Raw genomic sequence first — 23,866 nt, forward strand, 5'->3', positions numbered from 1 at the left:
GATTCCCACCGAGCTGACAGGCAACACACACCTCCCGGCCTCCTTACCTGCAGCCGAGCTCGTCTCCCTGGCCCTCTGCCACGCAGCTGCTCTGGGGGCCCCAAGAACTGACGTCGGCACTGATCCCTGCTAAGGGGCTTGTGTCCTGCCTGCCACCCCCCCCCACCGCCCCCACCAGCCCCGCACCTGGCAGGAAGCACACACAGACACGGCCACAGGCTGCAGGGACAGGGATAATGCTTTTATATTAGTTTTTCTGTAACAAGAAAAATCAGCTTTGAGATTTTTATCATTTTTTTCCTTGAAAAAAAAATAAAGAACCAAAGGCACCCAGAACTTCTCACGGGCCTAAAGAATAAAGACGGTGTCTCATAGGTGTGGCTGGGCCCTTCCCGCCTGGCCCGGCCCAGCCCCACTGTCTCTGCCTCACTCCTGCCCGAGGCCCCAGCAGCACCCGGGGACTCTCCGGTCCAGCCTCGGTGGGGCTCGCCCGTCAGGAAAGCGCCTGTGGCCTCCCAGTGCACGGCAGGGAGGGGCTCTCAGCAGAGTGACTGCCCCAGCAGCTAGGGGGACAGGGGGGCAGGCCCGGGGCAGCAGTCCTGAAGGTTCCTGCCCCCAAAGGGAGGTCAAGGAACAGAAGTCAGCTTTTGCGAGTTCCAGAGGGTGGCAGGTACCGGGCCAGGGCACAGAGATAACCCTGTCTTCTCCAGGGGACGGACGGACAGATGCACCGGGCAGACGGCGAGCTGCTCTGGCCAGTTCCTGCTGGGGGCAAGAGCTGTCGGTGGCACAGGCCCTGGAGGGCTGTTTGCACATGACTCTGTGTGTGTGTGTGTGTGCACATGGACACACGAGTACATGTGCCAGCAGGGAAGGTAGCAGGAGCCTGTGTGTGCCAGGGCATGGCAGTGGCGTGGGCGGGGGCGGAGAGTGCGACGGTCTGGAGGGGAGTGTGGAACTGGCTGTGTGTGTGGCCGAGTGTGGCGTGCTATCTGCACGTGTCTGGCTGTGCTCGGGCTGTGCTATGTGGGATGCCCTGTGGCTGCAGCGCTGGGTGTGACCATGTGAGTGTGGCAGGGTGGGGGTTCACAGGGCACAGGCGTGTGCTGCAGAAAGGAGTCCGGTGGTCCACTGTCCTGCAGAACATGTAGGAGAGTCAGGATCCAGCTCAGAGCAGGCCCACCAGCCACAACCAGCCTGCAGGGGGTTCCCACCTGGGGGGAGCCCTGCTGGGGCTCTGGAAGGGCCAGGCTAACTATGAGGGGCGGGGAGTTGCCCTGGGAGTCCAGAGCAGCGGGGCTGCCCGCTGGGAGGTGCTCCTGCCAATGTGGGTGGCCTAGTGTGCACCAGAAGGCCGTGGGCCCCACTGGCCACTCCTCGGGGCCCCTCCCAGGGCCCGTTCAATTGACCTGCCTGTGGCCAGTGTCCTCCAGAGAGGGCAGATTCTCACCCATCCCAGGTTTCCACAGCCCCCCTTCGTGAAGGCCACAGTGTCCTCACTGAATGGCCCGTCACCCTGTTGCTGACCCCCAACTCTGTGAGAGGATAGCCCCTCTATGCTGGGATAACCTCCCCACGCACACTCTGTCCTCAGCCTGGGTTCTCGCCTCAGCTCCCTCTGCCATCTGCCCACGGGGTCCTCAGCAGCCCCTCAGGCTCCTCTCTGCCCCAGGCCAGCGTCCTGACCGTGGCCTGTCGACCTCCCAGCTACACCCTGGCCCTGTGGGCCCCCCCCACGCCCGACATGGCTCACTAAAACTAACCTGCGACAGCCCCTCCGACCACACCGCCTCTCCCCGCCTAGCCAGCATGTGCCGCCCCTCCAGCAGCCCCCTCTGCGTCCCTGCTCACTCACCCCTCCATCTGCACCTGCTTCCCTCCCCAGGCCCCACGACTGCAGCCACTCTCTTGCCAGCACTCTCAACTTCCTTGTTCCTTGCCCTCCAGTCCTATACACCTGGCTGAAGACCCAGCCACGGATGGATCCAGTGGTCCCTCTTCTCCACACCCCAAGTCTGCTGAGCACCTGCTACTGCACAGAGAAAACACAAGGCTGAAGGCATTGGGTTGACGTGACTTCATGTCCAGCCACCAAGCCACTGACCAGCCTGTAACTACACCCGCTTGGCCCTCTGGCCCCCCTGCCACACTGGAAGCAGCTCTGACCCTCCTGCCAAAGCCAGCCCCTCCCACCATCCCCACAGGGGCCTCATTCCTAACCCTCCTTCTGTGTCGTTAACTCCCTCACCCTACACACAGCAGCCTCTTCCCATCAGCGTCCAAGCCAGCTGCATCCCTCAAGAGAGGCATTGAACCAAGTGAGCCCTTCCTGAACTCCACACCCCCTTCCCACTACCACCCTCTCTCTCATCTCTTCACAGCCAAACTTCTTAAAAGGACTGTCTATACTGCCTAGATCCACTTCCTTTCCAGCCACTCTCTCCACCCCATCTCCCCCTGCAGCCACTCCTACAGAGTCACAGATGACCCCTGTGTGGATAAATTCAGTGGCCCCCAGCAGTGCTCAGTGCCCTAAGCCTTTCAGCAGTAGTGACAGGGCTGATTCTCCCCACTTCTGAAGAAGCTGGTGCATGTACATATCATGTGTGCATGAGTGTGTGCACATACATGTGCAGGTGAGGGCCTGTGTGCATGGGTATGCATGGGTGTGCATGTGTTAATGTACTCAAATGCACACATACATGTGCATGTAAGTATGTACATAGTCTATGCCTGCAAATGTGTCATGGAGTATAAGCATGTGTGCGTCTTTGTGTTCTATGTGTGCCTTGTGAATGTATTGCATGTTTAGACATGTGTGCATATAAACATGTATTGGTGCATATGTGCACATTTGTGTGCATGTGCATGTGTGGGTGCTGGTGTTACACACATATGCAAACACCCTCTACCTGTGGCAGTCTGTGGTTTTCCTACCTCCTTTCCTACCAGCTCCATCTCAGTCTCCTCTGCAGCACCCCCTCTCACCGCCTGCCCCCCTCACTCACTCCCCTGGCAAGCTCCCCCAGCCCCCTGCAGCTTCAGAGACTGTCTGAAGGCTGACAAGGCCTGGAAATCCAGTCTCCAGCCCCAGAACCACGTGTCCAACCCCCAACGCCCAGGAAAGCTCCCATTACGGCCTCATCACCCTGGATTAGAACCCTCTGGCATGTGCAGGCCTCCTGTGAGCTTGCTGTCACACCCCAACCTCTCAGCCCGGGCCTGGTGTGTCCCAAGTGCTCTTATAAATTTGCAAAATGAACGGAAGAAGCAGAGGACACAGGGTGAAGAACGGACAGAAAGACCCTAGACTGGGTTCAGGGACAGGACAGTTTGGTGAGGAGAGGTAAGTGCCACCCCCACACAGACCACCTACCTAGGTCAGATCTGTGTCACCTTGCCACTATCTCCTTTCCTCTTCCTCTTCATCCTCATCGTCTTCTTCCTCTTCCTCCTCCAAGCGGCCACGGTCCTTGGAAACGTCACCAAACTCAAAGTTGCCTTCAATGTCCAAGACCTGCAGGTGCTTCAGCCTCCGGAAGGCGCTGTCCACCACAGAGCCCACGGCCAGCTTGTTAAACCTGTGCGAGCCGCCCAGGCGGGGTCAGTGCCAGGAGCCCAACCCCCAGAGTGCCCTGCCTACACCCCCAGAAGGTGAAAGGGAGGGAAGGTGGCAGAGGGAGGAGAAGAGGCACGGTGTGTGATGGGAAGGACAAGTTGTTCAGGGTGGCCACAGGCCGGAACAGGAGCTGGCATGGGGCCAGTCCCCTACAAAGCAAGGGGTCCCTATCTGCATACACTTTCACTGCTACGTCAGGAGTGGCAGCTCCAGGGCTCTCTGCCCACCTCTGGCATTTACCCCAAGACCTGAGGCTCCTGGGCTAGGCAGCCTGGTGTCACCGAGGGGCCCGGTGTGGCATGGTACAGAGGCATGGACAGGCCAGGGCACACTCAGCATAGGAAGGTGGAGGCAGTCGCTCTGATCTCAGGCATGTGTCACATCACCCAGTGTCACCAAGGCCTGGGCCTCTGGGCCACGGAGCCCCTGGGAGTGCACCTCTGCTGGGTTCTGTCTCCCTCTCTGATCTGGGGGTGGGGATGGTGGGAAGCGCTGGGAAGAACCACCCTGGCCCTGCTGTAGGGAAGTCCCTCAGATCCTCCAGGAGCGGGGTCCTATTCCAAACCCCACCCGCATCCCCACAGCCCAGCCGGGACCTGCACATCTATTCCCGATGTCTGTGGACACAGCAGTCCCCTGTGCTCTCTGGGCCTCAGCTTTCTCAGCTATAAATCGGGAAGATGCTGTCTGGGGTCCCTTCCTAACACACTAACACTAACAACACCCGTGTGCACTGGTTTTCAAAGTTTCCAAAGCCCATTTACAAACCTACAAACCATATCAGGCCTGGCCAGGACTGTCCCCACCCTTGAGAGCTGACAAAACAGAGGCTCGGTGGGGTCCTGTGACCTATCCATGGTCACACAGCCAGTCAGCGGTGGAACCAGTGATCTTTGAACACTGACCTCCACCTGCAACTGTTCCCAGGTGCCTCGAATGTCCCTCCAGACCTGGGGCAGGCCCCAAGGGGGTGTACGAGGGGCCACTGGGACCTCCTACCTGAGAAAGATGCCCTTGAGGTTGGGTGTAGAGTCAAAGGCATTGGCAGGCACGGTGCTAATCTTGTTGTTCTGCAGGTACAGGTACTCGAGTGACTCGGGGAGCCCCTCGGGGATCTCTGTAAGCTGGTTCCCAGCAATGTCCAGCAACTGCAGGGGTGACCAAGGGAGTCAGGGACTCCCACCTGTGCAAAGCACTTAGTAGCTTGTAAGACCCCCAGCAAGCCCCTAGCTTATCTAAATCTAATGATAACCCTGCTGGGGGCAGGGAGGAGGAAGTCTATAACTATCCCCATTTTCCAGGTGGGGAAACAGAGGGTCAGAAAGGTTGAGTGATCTGTCCAAGGCCACACAGCCTGTAAGAGGCTGGAACCCAGAGCACCTGACTCCAAACCCTTGTTAGTTGCTGTCTGTCCTACCCAGCCCCTCTGCCTTCCCACATGAATTCACAGCCCAGACGTTTGGGTGTCACAGTCCTTCCTTCTTAAAACACTGGTTATTCCCGTCAGACTAAAGACTTCAGATGGGCAGAGGCCAGGGATCCTCCAGCCTTTGAATCTCACCCCATTGGCCATGGATGGGAGGCGCTCGGGTGAGGCTGCTCATTCATGGGCCTCAGGGGATAGTGCGCAGGAGCTAGGAGTGAGGGTGTGAGGCCCACAGGGACCCCAGCACACACAGCAGTCAGGCCCCAGGCTGGTCAGTCTCAGAGTCATCACGTGCCCGGGGTCCAGCAGCTGGTAGTCAGGGAGGTAGGGATGGGTTTCCCAGGGAGCAGGATGAATCCAGTGTCAGGAGACCTGGCTGTGCACTGGCTCTGAGGCCACCCTTTCCCAACCCACACACCTGTGCAGCCATGGGGGTCCCCTGTGGTCTCTAAGCTCCCTTCCTCACAGCAAGAGGCTGGGACTCAGGGCCAGGAACTGGGGGCGGCGAATCCAGAGAGCCAGGCAAGTCAGCGTCAGGATTCAAGGGGAGCACAAGCTTCATGCTTAGGGAGCCTCCCTGCCACCTCCCCTACCCAGCAGAACTCCCTGCCCCCTCCTCATGTGGCAAAGCACTCAGTGCCCTCCACACTTCTCTCCCTCAGCATTTCTGCATGACATGCCAAACACCCTTAGTGCCCATGGGCACAGGGGACAGGGGACCCACTGAGACACTGCCACTGCCAGGAAGCCAGCCTGGCAGGGGACACAAAATATGATGATGACAAGCCTGTGGGATTGGGTGTGATCAGAAAGTCCAGGGGAGGGTCCTGAGCCAGCCTTGGGGCAGAGGAAACCTTCCGGGGGAGTAGAAAGCAGGGAGTACAGGTAGGGGCTCTGAAGTAGCAGGAGCAGCCGCCTGTAGAAAGATCCAGCATGAGGAAGAGTCTGCCACCCTCACCAGACATCCCTGGTCCAGCCCCAGGGAGGCATCTGTCCTACCCACCATTGGTGGAGGGGCAGGGGCTTCCTAGAGAAGGTGACACTGGGCGGAGTCCTAAGTACGCGCCCTAGAAGGGCAGGGGCCTCCATCTGCCACATCCCCGCTGGGCCCCCAGCCCCAGACCTGTGTCTGCCACACTGGGGGCTTGGTACAGGCTTGTGGAATGAATGAGTGAACAAGTAGCTGTCCCCAGGGAAGAGGGGCCAGAATGAGCTGGGAGCAGGGGCAGAGCGGGCCTCAAAGGCCACAGCAAGGGGTCTGGCTTGGGTTCTAAGGAAATGGGGAGCCACGGAAGGGTTCTGGGCAGGAGCAGGAGACAGGCATTTGTTTTTCAAGATGCTCTTGACTGCCCGTGGAATACAGGAGTGGAGGGCTCCTCGGAAGCTGAGGTCCAGGAAGGAAATGGGCGGCCCGGCCTCAGATGCAGGCTGCAGGGATGTGGTGGCAGGATGGCAGGGTTAGGTGACGAGGAGGGGCTGTTGGCAGGGTCAGTGGTGAAAAAGGGGATGTCAAGGGGCCTTTCAGCGGGCACCTGGTAGATGTCATCCTGTCCCTTCAGTAAGTTAGAAAGTGCAGCAGGAGCAGACGTGGAGAAGGGGCTCCTGAAGAATGTGCCAGAGAGACAGCAGGGGTGGTGGGAAACTGGTGTCTGGTGCTCAGTAGGGGAGTCTGGGGGAGGAGAGGCCCCCCACTGACCCTGCAGGAACAGCTGCCCCACCCTGCCCCCACCCTGTTCCACTGTCCAGCCCCTTCCCCACCCTCCCTACCCGCTGGGCCTCTCCCCTGCACTCTGCGCAGACATCCTGACCTTGCAGCAACCGGCTGGACTTCCACAGACCATTCCGCCATCCCTCCACAGGCATTGGCTGTGGGCCTGCCACGCTGAGGGCTGGGTCCAGCAGTGACACAACAGCCTCAAGGCCTGCTCCTTATTCTCTTGAGGAGTTGGCAATAAACAAGCAAACAGACAACCTAGTGTCCGGAAGGGATGAGGGTTATGAAGAAAAGCAAGGCAGAGGAAGGCCAGAGGGTGAAGGAGGGCCTCCCAAGGAGGTGACATTTGAGCAGAGCCCTGAGGACATCTGGGGCAGAGAGGACAGCAATGCAGAGGCCCTGAGCCTCTCAGGTCTGGGTGAGCAGGGCAGGACCTGGTAGGGCCAGCAGGGAGCCACTGGAGTGGCTGTCAGTCCCTGATCTGGCAGCACCTTGTCTTCCCGCCCATGTTCTCTGATGAATTTCTCTTTTCAGCCATGCTCACAGAGTTGGGAGGTTTCACCTGTTACCAAAGGAGGCTGGATTCATGGGCCCAGACATCCCTGCCTGACTCTGGCCATGTGGCCACAGCAGTCACACCCATGGACCAGCGCCAGAATGCCAGGGTAGATTCCCCCACCCCAGCCCTCTGCAGACTGATGAGGTCAGCCCACCCTGACCCCACCATCTCCACCTAGGGCCCCAGCCTTCTCCAAGCACCTATTCCCGTCCCTGCGGGTGGGTGAGCTTGACGCTCCCATGCCACCCAAACTGCCCCCTAGTCCTTCTGAACCACAGCCCTGACCACCCCTTAGCGCCACAGCCCTGCTCAAGCCTGTATCTGTAGGTGGTGAGCTCAGCCTGGCCACACCAGCTGTACCCACAGGTAGGCTGGGCTGACCCAGACATGCCAGCCACACCCTCTGCGCGGCCTACCTCCCCCTAACCAGCCTCTCCAACCACACCTGAAGGTGAACACGCTCAGGGTGCCCATACCAGAGGAACCTCCCTCACTGCCCAGCCCTCCTGCCTCCGCGCCCTTTCACCGGCCCCCAGCAAACGGGTGGGCTCAGGGCAGCCACACCAGTACTGCCCCTCACGGGCACAGTCCCGCCCTCTCCAGTCCCCCTTACCTGCAGACCAGCGAGGTCCACCCAGGCGCGGGGGCCGAGGGCCCGGCTGCGCAGTCGGTTGCCGGTGAGGTAGAGCTCACGCAGCTGGGCCATGCCCGCCAGCGCCCCGCGCGCCAGGGCAGCCAGCTCATTGCGCTTGACCTTCAGCACATGCACGTTGCGGGGCAGCCCGGGCTGCAGCGCGTGGAGCCGGTTGCCGGACAGGTCCAGCGAGCGCAGCAGGCGCAGCTTGCGGAAGGCGTCGCGGTGCATCTGCTGGCTGGTGATGCGGTTGTAGCTGAGGTTGAGCTCCTCCAGGAAGTAGGTGGTGGCGAAGTCGTCGCGGCCGATGCCGGTGATCTGGTTGTGCAGGATCATGAGGGTGCGCACGCGGCGGGGCAGGCCGCTGGGCACGCGCTCCAGCGCGTTGTTGTACAGGTGCACCGTGTGCAGCCGCTTGAGGCCCTGGAAGGCCCGCGGGTGGATGCCGTGCGCGCGCAGCTGGTTGCTGTGCAGCAGCAGGTACTCGAGGCTGCGGATGGGCGTGAGCACGTCGGCGTCCACGCGCTGGATGACGTTCTTCTCCAGGTGCAGCAGCACCAGGCTGCGTGGCAGCCCTGCTGGGACCCGCGTCAGGTTGTTGCTGGACAGATCCAGGTACTCCAGGCTGGAGAGCTTCCTGGGGGAGGGAGGCAATTAGCACGGTTGGCAGGAGCGCACACTGCGCTTGTTTCCACCGTTTTCCCAGGGGAAGTAGCAGGGGAACCGCTTCTCATTCATCCCAGCTCTGCCACTCAACTGACTGGGGGCCTCAGTCCTCTCTGAGCCTCCCACGGGTTGACTCAGTGATACATTCATTGGTATGGGAAGGCTCTAGCGTGGTTTCTGACACATGGGAGTTTATTCGAAGACCCCTGTTTAACCTTTTGTTAGCCCTTTATGGCTACCCTGGACCTTAGAAAATGAAAATATATTTGCTTTCAACAAGAACGCTTGGGTTTGTATTCCATATCAAGAACCCAGCCTCTGCAAACACTTCCCTGCCTCACTGGAATCTTGGCAGGCCTTGCCCATACGTATTATTTGTTCTCAGGAACAGAAATGTCAACAGAGGCACAAGCCTCAAAGTTCCTTCTCCAGTGAAACCGGCCAGAGGAGGTGGGCAAGGGATGTGTGTGAGAGGTGTGGCTTGGGAGTGGCCCCAAGAGGAGCTTCCTGGGTCACACAGGTGACACACGGTCACATTGGGGATCTGGTGAGATGGGAACTCACCAGAAGGTCTCGTTGTCCAGGCCCTGGTCAGTCAGGTAGTTGTTCTGCAGGTACAGCTCGCGCAGGTTGCTCAGCTCGCTGAAGGCCCCTGGGGGGATCTTCTCCAGCTTGTTGTTCTGAGGGTGGGAAGGAAGGGAGGGGGGTGTGAGCGTAGGCCAAGGGGCAAGGTCAGGCCCTCAGGATGAGATATGGAGAAGGATCTGGGGAGCCACCGGGAGGGGACTCAGGCCTGGAGCTTCCCGGGTGTGGTGCTCACAGCTCCCCAAACACAAGCCGCACCAAAGGCCAGGTGCCCAGCCTTCTGCCTGATTCTACACAGTGTCTCTGTGCTCTGAGCCCCACAGCCCCACTTGGGCAGTGCCTGTGCCCAGATGGGCCTGAGCTCTTCCCCCTGCAGGTCCCTGCCCTGGTGCCCTGGCCATGGGGTCCACTTTTCTCCCTCCCTGCCCTCTCCTATCCCCACCTTGAGGTGCAGCTTGTACAGGGCAGGCGGCAGGTGCTTGGGCACATGGCGCAGGAAGTTGCTGGACAGGATGAGGATCTCGACATTGCTGGAGCCGTTGAACATGTTGTCCGGCAGCCCGGCATCCGCCAGCTTGTTGTTATGCAGGTACACAGACCTGGGGGTGGAGGCACAGGTCCTCACCCCACCTGGGCTCCCTCACCCCCTAAGCCAGCTCACCGGGTGAGCCTCCAAACCCTTGCTCAGGCTAATTCTGGATCCCAGGGCACTCTCCTCCCATCCAAACCCAAGGGTACAGTTAGAAGAGCCTCAGACCCTGCCCACACAGCTGAAGGGACCAAGGACCAGAAGGGGCAGTGCCCTACCAGAGGTTGTCCCATAAGTCAGTGGCAGAAATAGGATTTCCTGACCCCCAGTCCAGGCTCCTCCACACCTTTCAAGGTTCTCAGTCGACCCCCAGCTGTTGCAGCCCAGAGTTCTTCCCTCCCTCTCAGCTCCTGCAGCCCTGCCTGTCACCCCCACACAGCCCGGCTCTGAGTTCTATGGGGCTTCCTGAACACAGAGCCGATCCCTGTCTGCCGCTTTGTCCCTGGTGCCCAGCGCAGGGCCTGGCTCAGAGGAGGTGGCCCTCATTCATTCAGCAAATAGTGAGTATAGTATATAATGTATTAAATATATACACACATACACATAGACTATGTATATAAATAAATATATACTATGTGCCAGGACTGTTCTAGACTCTGAAAACCTACCCATGGGCACAGCCAACAAGACTGTGCCCTCGTGGAGCTAACACACTAGAAGGAAGGAGACAAGGGAAAGATGGATGTGTATAAGATATAGCTCAGTCTCGCTGTGCAGCCTCTCTTGCACCTCAGCCTTCTCATCTGTGGGATGGGGCCATGCATAGTGACCCTAGGTCCTCAGGCGGACGGAGAGCGTCAGGAGAGATGACAGATTCAGGGACAGAAGCAGCGCTGGGGTTTCCAGCCCAACCTCCTTCCTGGAGGAGGCTCCACCGCAGCCCCCGCCCCGCCCCAGCACCACTCTGCCCTGCTCGCACACCTGTGCCGGGGGCGCTCACTCCTCCCAAGGCAGCTCCAGCGAAGGGCAGCTCTGCCTGTTGGAAGATGCTTCCCTCCCCTAGGGGCTGGGAAGTGGGTGGGGGGCATCTTCCCCCAGCTCCCCACAATCCCTGCAGGCAACACTCTGTCCTGGACCAGTCCTCCTGTGCTCCTCCAGCCCCCAGGTGTCGCCTGCTGCACGCCAAGCCCCTCCTCCAGGGCCTGTTTGTGCCTCATGCTGGAAGGGCAGCCTCCACCTCAGCCCCTCCCCTTTCCCCAGCCCAACCCCAGGGTCATCCCTCTGACCTCTGACCTCAAGTTTGGCTTCTGGCCAAAGGTGAGCCCGTAGATCTTGGTGAGATAGTTGGCAGCAAAGTCCACACTGATCAGAGCGTTTGGCAGGAATCGGGGTGCCAAGGTCAGCTGGAAAGGGAAGCATTGGGACCAAAAGACCACTGGAGAGCAGAGGCCAGCCCTGGGTCCCACTGCCTGCCACTCATGAGGGCCCCTTGTCTGTGTCTTCCCTGCAACCAGGGCCCTCTTTCTAAAATGGAAACCTGTCCCACTCCCCTCATGGAACAAAAGCAAAACCTCCCTGGCTCCCCGCAACCCTTAACTTGGCATTCAAAGCCCTTTGGACCTGTCCGCTGCCTGCCCAGCCTCCTGGGCTCATCCTGGGTGGGCGAGGGGTAGCAGCAGGCATGGCTTTTAAACGCCGCTATGAGGACAACGGGGAGGCAGGTGAGGAGGCAGGAGTCCAGGTGGGCCAGTGCCCATGGGGACCGGGAATCTGCAGTGGGCCTGCACCTGGGTGAGGAGCCAGAATCCAGACACACTCCTGCCTGTGGCTGGGACGAGTGGTGCCACAGATGGCTGGAGATGCCCTTTACAGCAAGGGGAAGGTGGAGGGGGATTCGGTTTGGGGGCTATGGGCGGGAAGCAGTGTTCTACTTCCATTAGACTTGGGGGAAGATGTCAAGGAGGCAGGCCATCTTTGAGTCTCAAGCCAGAGGATTAGAAAGGGTTGGAGACAGCCACTGGATGTGGCCATGATGCAGGTGCGAGTCAAAGCCTGGGGGCGGGCGGATCACTCTGGGAGAGTTCAGAGAGAGAAGGGGGACAGAATGCCAGAGCAGACCAAATGTTTTGAGCTTTAGTGCATTTGTGCTTTCACTCATACTGTCCCTTCTACTGTAGAGCCCCCACTCCCCAGGCTGGAATTTTGATACCCTTCATCACCCTGTTCAAATGCCATCTCCTCCAGGAAGTCCTCCAAGTGCCTCCTCCCCAGTGGGGACAAACTCTACCTCCCCTACACTCCTGTATGCTTTGGCTTCTGTCTTCATCCTCTGACACACTCTGATGCACTGAGTTACAGGCGGGGGTCTGTGTCTCCCTCACCCCCCACCCAGGGCCATGTCTGTGCAGCAACAGGGACACAGTGGACAGCCCAGAAAAGGCCCTGGTGAAAGTTCATGGGACTCAGGGAAGACAATTCCAGGACAGGGCAGCACACCCCCACCTGCCTTGAGCCCCTCACCTTGTTGTTGGCCAGGTACAGGTAATTGAGGTTGGTCAGATGCTCAAACGCCTCCTCTGGGAGCCCTTCAAAGGACAGGCGTCGGTCAGAGCCCTGGATGAGGGGGACGCTGCGAGGGAGCACGGCGAGCGCCCACCCCGCTTCCCAGGACGGGGGAGGCAGAGGCAGCTCGGATCCCTTCCCAGTCGGTCCCAAGGTGCCTGCCCAACCCCATTTTTGTCCTCTTTACTCATCATACAAGGCAAAGCCCAGAGGAACAAGCAGTTAAGTGTTGCCGAGGGACTGAATGATTCCTCGCCCTGAGTGGGGATGATCCTCGTAAGGGCAAGCCACCAGCAGAGGACCCAGCCTGAGCCCTTCCTGCCAGGAAGGGGTCCTCCCCTTGGGGACAGCCCCAGAGGGCTCAGCCATGGGCAGGTGGGGCTGCGCTGGGAAGGCTCCATGCAGGGGAGAGCTAAGGCCTCCAGGCCCCCACCACCACCACCTGGCTCCCACCTGGCTCGCCCTGCCCCCTCTGACAGATGCAGTGTCAGGACTGGGCTGTCACTGGGAGCCCGGCCAGCCTGGCCTTTCTCCAGCCCCGAGGCTGGCCTCTGACTCTCGGTTCCCAGCTCCAAGACCCCCAGACGCTGGGACTCACCCAAGTATCTAACAAGAGGGAACAGTTACGTAAACTGTACAGCGTCCCTCCACGGAATACCCTGCTGCCGCCATGTGAAATGATGGTGAGAGTTTTTAGCAACATGAGAAATGCCGCTGAACTGCTTGCTAGGGTTACAGTGTCTATAGTGTGGGTTCAGCTTTGGGTTTAATAACACCCAAGAAAAAAGACTGGATTGGATTGTGGTGATGGCTGCACAGCTGCATAAACTTACTAAAACTCATGAAATTATACCTTAATATTAGGCGAATTTTATGGCATATAAATTATACTTCAAGAAAGGTGCTTTTTTAAAAACGGAAAGAAATATACCAAAATATCAATAGTGATTAATTCCAAGTGGCAGAATCATGAGTGGTTTTCTCTTTCCATTTTATTTTCCTAATTCTCTATCCTAATCATATATTATTTTCATCATCAGAAAAAAAAACTTTCAAATTTAAGGACTCTACAACTCTTTGATTCTAAAGCCCTCTGAATTGAAGGTCCTACGACAAGGTCCTAGGAAGCTAAGCTTCCCTGAAGCCTCTCCCCTGACCAGTCCCCCAGGTCTCAGATACACCCAGGATGGCTTTTAGGCAACAACAGGGAGCCCCCTGCCCGTGTGGAGCCAGTCCTCATGCAGCCCCCACCAGCCGGCCCACCCTACTCTTTCCACACCCCGGATGTGCAGGGCCAAGCTCTCGCCATGGGCACCCAGCACTACTCAGACCCTTGAGTCCCACCTGGTGTCCCTGATCCTGGGCTCTGGGTGACCTCTCACCTCGGGAAGTCAGGCGGTTGTTCTGGAGGTTCAGCGTCTCCAGCCGGTGCAGCCGAGAGAGTTCCTGGGGGTAGATCTTCTCCAGCTGGTTGTTCTGGGGGGTGGGGCACAGGAGGAGGCAGCATCAGCCTGGGGGTGCCCAGGGCTCCTGCCCCCGCCCTTGGCTTCAGTCCTAGGAGCCAGTCCCTCAGTTGGGCTCCTGTCTTGGGATTCTCCCCCATGGCAAACAGAACCTGGTCCAGGCCTGGACATGGGCACACAGACATGAGTCCTGCCTTCAAGGAGCCCACACGTGGACATCCATGGGGATGCTGTCTCCCTCCAGACCTGCTCCCTGAGTGTTCCCATTTGGTGACAGGCAGCTGTGGCTGTTATCCAAGCCAGAAACCACTTTTGCTTCCCTTTCTTAGCCCTGCAGTCCTCACTGTCCTTGGAACGCTTTAAAACCTAGGCAGGTACCACCTCCTCCAGAAGCCTTCCTGGGGTGGATTGGAGCTGGACTAGGAGCCTGCCTGGGCCCCTTAGTACAAGTGCTTCCATCTCTATCTGACATCTCCACCTGTTTAGGTGTCTGCCTCGCCCACAGGCCACGAGCACCTGAAAGGCAGGACGAATTCGAGTCTTCCCTGCGTGCCCAGCACCCAGCACGGGACCAGAGGCACGGAGCAGGTACCCAAGAGACAGTTTGTGTATGAATGAGTGAGCAGATGAACCAACAGTAAGAGCTGTCCTCAATGTGTCCCCTTCCCTCATTGGCTACCCAGGCCTTGGGCTCCCACAGCTGCCAGCCCAGACCCACCAGTGTGCGGGCACAGGCCAGTCACTTTCCTCAGTGCACTGATGGCCTCTGGAAGTGGGTGTGACAGCCCCTCCCTCTCCCCCAGGGCCGCTGGGCCACACGAGGCTATGATGGTTACACCTGTGCTCCCAGAGTCCTCCCAGTCTGAAGCACCATGTCCCACTTCTCAAGATCCAAACTCTAGTCTGCCCTCAGCTGGAGAGAGCTCTCTGAGCTCCGAGGCCCCGGAGTACTCTAGCTGGGGTCTGCCTTGCTCTGATTGTCCTGGCCCCGTGAGCTGTCTGTGCTGCCCTGACTGTCCATTCAGAGGGTCAGCTGCTGGCAGGTCTTTGTCCGTTTTCAGACAGAGCCTGACTGTACTTACTGGGCCTCAGCCCAGACTCCTCTAAGTGACAAAGCAGGTTGTGATATCATGGTGCTCTGTGATGGGGACATCAGGAGAGGTACCACATGGCTGGGTCCAGGACTCACCTGAGGTCTGATGAAACAGCAGTTTTGGAGCCAGCGGCTGGGGCTGCAATCTCGGCTCTGGCTCTTATCAGCTGTGGGACTTTGTAACCCTCTAAGCCTCTAAGTGTGACCTCGCTAGCACCCTGTATCTGGGGGTGGGAGTCACGAGAACTGGGGGCTCTGGGTGAATAGGTTGCTGTGAGTGCTGGGGGTTCCGGATAAGAGCCACATGTGCGGGAGGGGGCAGCCCCTGGTGACCTCACCTGCAGAGACAGGTGGTTGGTGTGCTCAGGCAGGTCCCCTGGGAACTCACGCAGGTCGATGCCACCACAGTCCACGACACCCTCCTGGGAACAGGCACAGTCTCGGGGGCAGTCAATTGTGGCTGGGCCAGGCGCTGGCTCCTCAGGGCTCAGGACCAGCACCGGCTCCTCCTCCACAAATTCATTCTCTTCAGGGCTCAGGCTGTGGCCGCCACTTCGGCTAAACAGCGGGGCCCTCACTGCAAGCACAGGTCCTAGGTGCAGCTGTGGCGGCAACAGCAGCAGGAACAGCAGCGCCCTGCTCCGGGCCATGGTGCCTGCAGGAGGGGCGGAGTCAGACCCACCTTGGCACCAGGGCTGCCTTAACCTGTTAGGTACAGTGGGCTCACGGCTAGGACCCTCAAAAGTCATGATGGGGCCCTCCCAGGCACAAAGCAGTGCCCACTCTGGGCCCTGTCCTCAGCACCCAGCTGATCTACTGACGGCCATGCTCCCCAGCCCAACCCCCAACAGGCTGCCTTCTGGAGGGGTGGGGGTGAGGTGAAGCCCTGTCCTTAGGCAGGTCTGCAAAACCTTCTGCAACCTTCACCAGGCTTAGCCCTAAGGAATCTGCACCCCTGTTTCACAGAAGGGGAAGCTAAGGTACAACCTGGACTTTGCTGAGTTCTTGCTACCCTGGCACAGGCGGTGCTGGGAGCTCATCCCTCTCCCAGCAGCCATGGGCCACGGCGAGCCAGCACCAGCAGGGTGCATCCCAGCTCTTCAGCTTGCCATTCTCGGACCTTCAGGACTTGGCCCTGCCTCTCTTCCAACTCCCCACCTCAGCTGCCCCCAGTTATGTTATACGGACTATTTCATAGTTCCTCCAGGCCTCTGCACGTGCTGTTCCTTCTGCCTGGAATGCCCGTCCCCTCTCTTGCGCAATCAGCAGCTTCTTTTCCAGGAACCCACTCCAGTGTGCTGACTGGGGAGGTGCCCAGGGCTCTCCATGACTGTGTCCCCCAGGGCTTAGCACTAGTTGGGTTGGGCTGGGAATAGTGAAGATGTCCCTTTCCCACCCGGGTCTGTGAGCAGCTCTCTGTGTCTGGGTATAGGCCAAGCCCGGAGCCTGGCACAGAGGAAGCATCAGTGCATGGACCCACTGCTGCCTGCACGGCCTCCCAAGTCCCATTCCTGATGTTTATACCCTCAGCCGCCTTCACCAGGGCCTGATGTGCTCACGTGACCACTGCCTCTGCAGGAGACCGCTCCCCAGCATGGCCCCTGGTGCGTCAGGGAGAGGTGTGTAGGGGATGACGTCAGGCCCAGTGAGGAAGATGCTGGGTGCCACTGTCCCAGCAGTCCCCTGGGCCTGGGCTCAAGGCTGGGTCTCTGAGTTCTCTTCACAAGGACTCACTTAGGCAACATCTCTGGGATGTGTAAATTGTGACAGCTGGTAGCTCAGGGATAATGGCTCTGAAGTCCCACAGAGCCCAGTTCCAGTCCCACCTCCACCATGTAGCACCACCTCGCTGAGCCTCAGTTTCCTCATTTATACGATGCAGATAAACATCTAAACTCACAGCTTCTGTGAGGAGTAAGATGACAGATGCAGAGCGCCTGGCACCCGTGAGGTGGTGAGGCGCTACCGTCACTGCTGTAGGACAACACACAGCAACGCGCCCCATTGAGAGCAGGAGGTGAAGCAGCAAGTGTCCAGCCAGCGCTGGGGCGGGGGGGTCCACTCCTGAGCTGAGCAGCCACGAGCACATGGCTCATGCTGAGCCTCTCTCCCTGCCACCAGATCAGGGGCCACGACCCATAGAGCAGTCAGAAGGGTCTGACGAGATGCTGGGCCTGGGAGGGTTTGGTAAGCTGGGAGCATGACACTGATGCTGATGTCTGGTGAAACAGCAGCTCTGAAGCCAGCAGCCAGGGCTCGGCTCTGGCTCTTATCAGCTGTGGGACTTTGCAACCCTCTAAGCCTCAGCTTTCTCACCTCTCCTTAGGGATGATAGCAGAACTGTCCTCATAGGGAGATTGCAGGGAATCAGTGAGGTGCATATACTGCACACAGTAAGTGCTCAGTAAACACTGGCTCTTGCTGCGCTGATCAGCTGCTCCATGGGCATGGCCCGCACCCGCCCAGACCGTTGCCATTCCAGCATCCCTGCTTCTTCCTCCTCCCTTGTCTAGATCCCACCTGGGCTTTTGGGCCCTGGCCCAGGCCCACCTCCTCCCAGAAGATGCTGCAGATGCTCTAGCCGTCTATAAATTCCTGTGGCCCGTGGCTGCCATGGTATTTCGCTTGGCTCAGCCAACTCTCTGAGGTGAGACCCCATCTGCACCTGCCCTGTGCTGGGGACTGGGGACACACATGAGGTGGACAAGGTCCCTGCCCACCCAGACTGGGGTGGCAGTGCAAAAGGGACCCCAAGGGGCACAAGGCCCCAGAGGGAAGAGGTGTGAGGAAGGAGGAGGAGTGGTAGCCAGACTTATTGTCCCTATGGGTCCCCATGGACTATGCAGACTCAAGCCTGGCAGACAACGAGGGAGCCCAGCGCACACACAGCTCCTAGGCTCCAGGGATCAGTCGGCAGCAAGTGATGCCCACAACAGCATGGCCCTATGCTCGCCCTGCCACACCTCTACAGCCCCTTCCCCTGACCAAATCTCTAGTCCAGTCTCCAGACCATCATTCCCAGGGCACGTTATAAACCCCACAGCTAGCTCAACAGTCTTCAGCCCCTGGAGCTGCCAGAGTTAGACTAGAGCAAGCCTCCCGCCTCCTTGCCCATCTGACCCCACTGCAGGCCTGGGTTCTGAGAGGGGGAGTGTGGGCCCAGACCTGGGCCCCAAATTCAACTAGGGCAGGAGGCCAGGGAGAGAGATCCAGGGGAAGGAGCACTGTTCCCCACAGATCCTGTGCACCCCCATTGGACAGGCTGTTTCTGCCTCCCTCACCTTCAGTTTTGCATCTGTAAAACTCTGTAAACTGTATTCATAAAAATATTTAATTCATATTAACATGCTGAACCATATTGAAAATATTTTCATCACTTTACAGACTAGGGAGCAAGTCCCATCGGGATCAGGCAATGTAACAGCTGTTCAGTGACAAAGCTGAGCTCCCAGCCTAGGTCTTAACCAACACTATGCTGCTCTCCCCCGGGGCCAAGCAGTGGGTGCTGGGGACACAGACAGAGACTCAGGCATGGCTTCTGCCCGTCAGAGGCTCACAGCTGCACTGTCCACTCCAGTAGCCACTCGCCACGTGTGGCCATTGAGCACTTGAAACGTGGCTAGTCCAAGTAGAGATGTAAGCGTAAAAGGTAGTGTACATGGATTTCAAAGACATGATACAAAAAAGAATGTAAAATACCTCATTAATATTAACAATAGCTCATAAAATATCTCATTTATTGTTATATTGATTACATGTTAATATTTGGATATACTGGATTAAATAAAATAAAATTATTTTTACCAGCTTCACTTTATTTTTTGTAATGTGGCCTCTGGACAGTTTCACATTGCATATGTGGTGTGCATTTGTGGCACACATTGTATTGCTGTTGGACAGTGAGGGTCTAGAGCATTGTGTGTGAACTGAGTATTATAATCCCAGTGTCATCAGAGGTATGATGGGGGAAGCTTAGACTCCACAGGGGCCGGGAGGAAGCCTCACCTTCCTGGGGCCAGAGAAAGCTTCCCAGAAGTGATGCCTGATCTGGCCATTCTGAAGGGGGATACCAGGCAAAGGGAGAGGGCTGCAAGCAAGGGGTCAGCGCATGCAAAGGCCTGGGAGCAAGAGAGGCCACTCTCATGAGACTGTCTGGTGGGGATGGGGACTGGGAGTGAAACAAGTGGGCATAGTGGCCACAAGCTCAGGACAAGGAGGGACCTTCTTGGGAGTGTGAACCTTATCTTTGGAAGATGAGGACCGCTGAAGAGCAGGAGCCTGGCATAGCAGGTCTGAGGGTGGGCTATGAGGCTGTATGGCGGAGGCACAGACGTGGGCTAAGAGCCCGGTCCCAGCAGAGAGGGAGGTGCTGCATTCAAGGGAGAAGCAAGAAGAGCTAACGGGGGCAGCCACACCTAGGACCGTGGAATCCTGGACAGCTCCAGCTCTACCCCTCGTTTGCTGTGTGATTTTGGCCACACTGCTGACTCATCTGAGTCTCAACTTCAAATATTTGTTCTTCTGAGTAAGATAAACAAGCCCCCATGGCCTCCTCTGTGTGCCCAGCCCGGTGGGAGGGCTGTGGGGAAGGACAGAGGAGAGAGCAGACCCTGGGCTCCAGGAGCTTCATGTGTGCCTGGGGAGGAACAACTCACACCCCTGGCACAGAGGACCAGCTCAGTCTGCAGGGAGCGCTTCCTCATACAGAGAGCTTTAGCGACAAAAGGACATGGGTTCCAGTCAAGACTGCTGTGTGAGCCTGGACGAGTCACTTCACTGCTCTGAGCCTCTATTCACTACTCTAGGAAGTGGAGCTCCTCATGAGGATGAAACAAAATGATGTGCCCGGCTGATGCTGGCATCAAGTAGGTGTGACGTACATAGGGTTACTGTTACTGAGGAAGGAAGTGGGACCTGCTGTCTCCCCCTATATCATCCTTGGGAACCAAACCTCAAGGCCCAAAGTAGGGGATTAAGGTAAGACTAGAAGAACGAAGGGGAAGGGAGGCCAAAATCAGGAGACAGATCCTTAGCCCCCAGCACCACCTTCCTCCACCAATCAGATCGAGTGGAAATCCACTGATCACCTGCTCTGTGCTGGGCCCCAAGCAGCTGCATTTTGTTGACTCTAATAGCAATCCCGGGACTAAAAGTTCATCTTCCTAATTTGCAGGCTCAGAACTCGAGCACACAGGGGCTCCCCTTGCTGCCATTCCCAGAAAACTCCCACTCACATGCCCCTGCTCTGGGAAGCCTCTCCTGTCCCCTCGGCTGGGTTAGGGTGTTCCTAGGTGCTCCCACTGCAACCCAGGCATGCAGTGGGTGCTCGGGAAATGTTTGCTGAATGAGTGAGTTTTGCAAGGCAAAGTTGGAAAAGATCTGCAATATCGTCTGCTCTGACTCCCTCAGTTTACAGGTTAGTATGTTAAAGGCAAGGCCAAGAGTAAATTGTGTCTTCTGCCTCCTTCCCAGAGCCTTGAGTTGGTCTGCAGGGTGAGTGGGAGTTATCCAGCTGAACAAAGTGGGAGGAACTGCACTCCACCTGCAAAGGCAGGTGTGGGGATGCGGGAAGAGGGAAGTGGTCTAAGGAAGGGTAAACAGGGTCTGGAGGTGGGGCTGCAGACCTAGGTTGCCAAGGGCACTGGCCACTGTACAAAGTTGTTGGTGACAGGAGCCATCAACAGTTCCAAGCAAGTCATGGTCAGCACCCTTACATATATATGACTCCACCAGGCCTGAAAGTGCCACCATTAGTAACACCCTCCCCAAGAAACAGAAGGGACAAAGCATGCTCCCACAGATGACATGAAAACAGGTGATTCTGACACTTCTTAACTTGCACTCTAGGCTAGCATAGAGGGGCCCTGGGCCCTGAGAGTGGACATAGAGGGCAGGACCCCGGCCCAGGGCAGCCCCACAGGCTCTTCTGAGTAACCTACCTCTAGCGCTGCGAGCTCGGAGGTCTGACTGGTCCCTCCTGCCTCACCCCACCTTTCCAGTGTGGAAGGTTTCTATACGAGGTGGCGATGGGGGACAGAACCACCCAAGGGCTCTCCCGGTTCCCACCAGCGGTGCCTCTTGGAGCGAGGCAGACCACAGCTTCCTCTTCCCCGGCCGGCCTAAAGTGCGACTTTGACGCTAAGGTTTCGCGGGCCTCCACAGGTCCGTAATTCACTCCAAGCGCTGGGCGCGCATCCCTCTGCTCCTCCCGACGGGGCACTGTCAGCCCCGCAGGCACCCATGCCAGGGTGCAGGAAGCCCCTCGCTGCCACGCTTGCTCCTCTCCAGAAGGCTGCAGCTACCTCCTAGCCCCTGTCCCTGCCCCAGCCCCAGCCCCAGCGGCTTCCCGGAGCTCGCCACCTCCTCTTCCACCTGACGGCGCGCCAGGTATTCCAACGCCACAATCTCACCCCCTGCCCCAGGCCGGGCTGGAGGTTCAGGGACCTGCCTGCAACCTGGGGCTTCCGCTGCCTTAGCAGAAGGGCGCGGACCTCGCTCCTCGCGCTCCGCGGACCCCCACTCCCACCCGCTCCTCAGTCTAGCTGTCCCGGCTGGGAACAGCCGCGTACAGACCCTCCAGGCCGCCAGCTTTGGCTCGGAGAGTGCGCGGAGCTAAGCTGGCCGGCACAGCGGCCCGGGAAGCCGAGCCCCGGAGCGCGTCCGGCGGCTGACGCGCCCTGCGGGCAGATCTCTGCCCCGCTCTGGGCCTCAGTTTCTCTATCTGTAAAGGGATCCGACGGTGGACTCGCTAGGGCCCCTGATGAGTTGACGTGGAAGGACCCGGGGATACTCTGTGCCTCTGCTCTAGCACAGGGTCCACGCCCCTCCCCAGTTCCACCTGCCCCCCACATTCCCTGTCGCCCGCCCACGTCCTTCCACTCCCCCGCATCCGCCCTCAGATTCTTTCCAGATGTGCGCAGCGGGAGGGGCCCGGGGACTGGGACCAGCCTCCGGTTACAGAGGAGAAAAGGCCCCTGCCTGGGTGACTGCGCAGGGGTCGCACCCCGGAGGGAGACATCTCCCGCCGTGCCCTCCGTGCAGAGTCGGACGAAGGGGGCGAGTTGCGGCGGCCCCGCTCCGGACAGCAGCTAGGGCCGTCCGGAGAGCGGGGGAAGTCTGAGTCCTCTGCCCAGGCTCGGCCCCAGCCCCGTGGCCCACCCCGGCCGCCGGCGCCCTGTACCTACTGCGCCCCGCGCCGTGCCGCGCCCCGCCGGCCGAACGCCCCTCCCCGAGTGTCGGCTGCGCTCGGCGGGCTCGGGCTCCTTCCATTCAAGTCGAGCCGTGCGCTCCGCGACGCAAGTTTTGTTGTGAATTTTCTCCACCCCGCCTCTCCCCCGCCCCCCCACCCCGCGCATCTGCTGGACGCCGGCCTCCTCCGGACACGGGCGTAGGGCACCCCCAGGCGCGGGCGCGGGGCGCGGGCGCGGGGGCCTGCCCTCCCCGCGCTGGACTTGGCCGGGCCCCACTTCCCCGAGAGGCAGAGCGCCGCACCGACCCCCTTCAGCCCGGGCGGGGCCCGCCGGGAGTCCGGGAAGGCGGGTGTCTGTCCGCAACGCTTCCTAGTTCCCAGCCTTCCGCACTGGAACGGGACCCCCTTGAGGGCCCAGCACCTCAAAGAAGGGCCAGGGAAAGGGCCCCTTCAACCCAGGGCCTCTGAGCTCAGTTTCTGCCTCAAGAGGAGGATTTTGCAACCGCTCCAGGCACGAGTACCTTTCCCTTCACTCTCCCACCCTGGGGTCCTGGGCCGTGGCTAACAGGGCCGCCAGCCAAGACCCTGCTGGGCCTCTTCCCGGAAAAGTTCCCCACTCGCCACCCCACCCTCTGCCCCCACCCCTGTTGGCCCTGGGCCCAAGGCCTGGTGAGCCTTGAAGGATGATGGTAAACCGCCTGGGAGTCGGGTGCAAGCGGATCTGGGTCGCAGGGAGACAGGGGCGGGGGTGAACAGTGAGCCCTCACGGCACCATATTGCTCCCAGGAGCTGAAAACGTTTCCAAGTAAGGAAGCATTAACTACTAGCAGCTGAAGCAACACTGTTTGGCGCCAGGGGCTTCGGCGGTGGAACAGGCTGTGGGGCTGGGTTTAGGTGGTACTCGGCATCTCCTCTGTGTAATAAGCCTCTCCCCCATTACCTGCTCTGGCCTGTGAGCAGGACACCCACGGCTGTCCCACCTGGCTTCCCTCCTGCTGGAGAGGGAGAAGAATAAATCAAACGTAGGACCACTTGCTCACCCTAAATTGCCAGGGCCCTGGCTGAATGAATGGCCCCTGTGAAGCAGCTCCAGACCTTTCACCCACTGCTGCTGCCATGGCATCCTGATTGTACCACAAGTTTACTCTCTAATGTCACCACCCTGCAAAGAAAGAATTGCTGCTGCCTCAGCTTGCAGGTAAGGAGATGGCCTCAGACAGGGTAAGTGACTGAGTAAAATGGCCATTAACCGGCAAAGCTGGGGTTTGAACTCAGGTTTACCCTTCTCCACAGCCCAAGTTCTGTCCATGATGGAAACAGGCAGGTCACTTGAGCATGCAAGCGTACGTAGTGTCTGGATTTGAACCCAGAACTGTTTCCATTACACCAGTAACTCAAGAACTTAGCAAGAATGGGAAGAGGAAATATTTTGCCTTCTTTGGCCTCAAATTCCAGTCCTCTCTGAGCTCAAACTTATGAGATTTGGTATGATTCACAGGATTGGACAGGGGCCAACAGAGATGCATCTCGTGTCTTCTCCTTAACATTGAGCCTAGATTCAAGTGGCGCTAAAAGAACAGGATTCTACTGGCTTGAATACCCATGAACTAAAAACCTTCTAGAAGGACAGTGAGAACCAGCACATACTGAGTGCCTACTAAGTGCCAGGCACCATCCTAAATCCTTAAATATCTTAATCCTCTCAACACTGTGGGGAGGGTATTACCTGCACGTATAACTGCTAGGCCCAGGGTGTTTTAGGGGTCAGCCACATGGCACAGCACATACCCAGTCCCCATGCCTCTCAGGAGATGCAGGCTTTTCTGT

General features: G+C 58.5%; 1 protein-coding gene across 8 annotated transcripts; it reads right to left on the reverse strand.

Moving 5' to 3' along the window:
• Positions 1-220: 220 nt before the first annotated feature.
• Positions 221-22,498, reverse strand: PODN (podocan). 8 transcript variants are annotated; one of them, XM_045547996.1, is made up of 12 exons: positions 22,346-22,498; positions 15,189-15,505; positions 13,639-13,770; positions 12,253-12,345; positions 11,026-11,135; positions 10,714-10,791; positions 9,646-9,802; positions 9,183-9,298; positions 7,932-8,589; positions 4,619-4,767; positions 3,377-3,581; positions 221-1,136 (listed from the first exon to the last, which is right to left on the reverse strand). In XM_045547996.1, the coding sequence occupies exons 2-11, from the start codon at positions 15,498-15,500 to the stop codon at positions 3,404-3,406; spliced, it is 1,983 nt and encodes a 660-aa protein (XP_045403952.1). In that variant the 5' UTR covers positions 15,501-15,505; positions 22,346-22,498; the 3' UTR covers positions 221-1,136; positions 3,377-3,403. The 8 variants fall into 8 exon arrangements, with proteins under 8 accessions (XP_045403952.1, XP_045403947.1, XP_045403948.1 ...); XM_045547991.1 differs by lacking the exon at positions 22,346-22,498 and adding an exon at positions 22,035-22,159 and having other exon boundaries at positions 221-762; XM_045547992.1 differs by lacking the exon at positions 22,346-22,498 and adding an exon at positions 22,035-22,159 and having other exon boundaries at positions 221-765.
• Positions 22,499-23,866: the final 1,368 nt, after the last annotated feature.

Source organism: Lemur catta, chromosome 3 (assembly GCF_020740605.2).
Source record: "Lemur catta isolate mLemCat1 chromosome 3, mLemCat1.pri, whole genome shotgun sequence".
Classification (NCBI taxonomy): domain Eukaryota; kingdom Metazoa; phylum Chordata; class Mammalia; order Primates; family Lemuridae; genus Lemur; species Lemur catta.

Bases quoted from the DNA above. Each gene is read 5' to 3' on its own strand.
- PODN (XM_045547991.1), bottom strand. From the start codon at position 22,119: ATGGAAGGAGCCCGAGCCCGCCGAGCGCAGCCGACACTCGGGGAGGGG. The intron at 12,346-13,638 runs GTGGGACTCAAG...CCCCTCATCCAG, and splicing joins CCCAGGATCAGGGACACCAG to GGCTCTGACCGACGCCTGTC. The intron at 3,582-4,618 runs GTAGGAGGTCCC...CGGCTCGCACAG, and splicing joins CTCAAGGGCATCTTTCTCAG to GTTTAACAAGCTGGCCGTGG.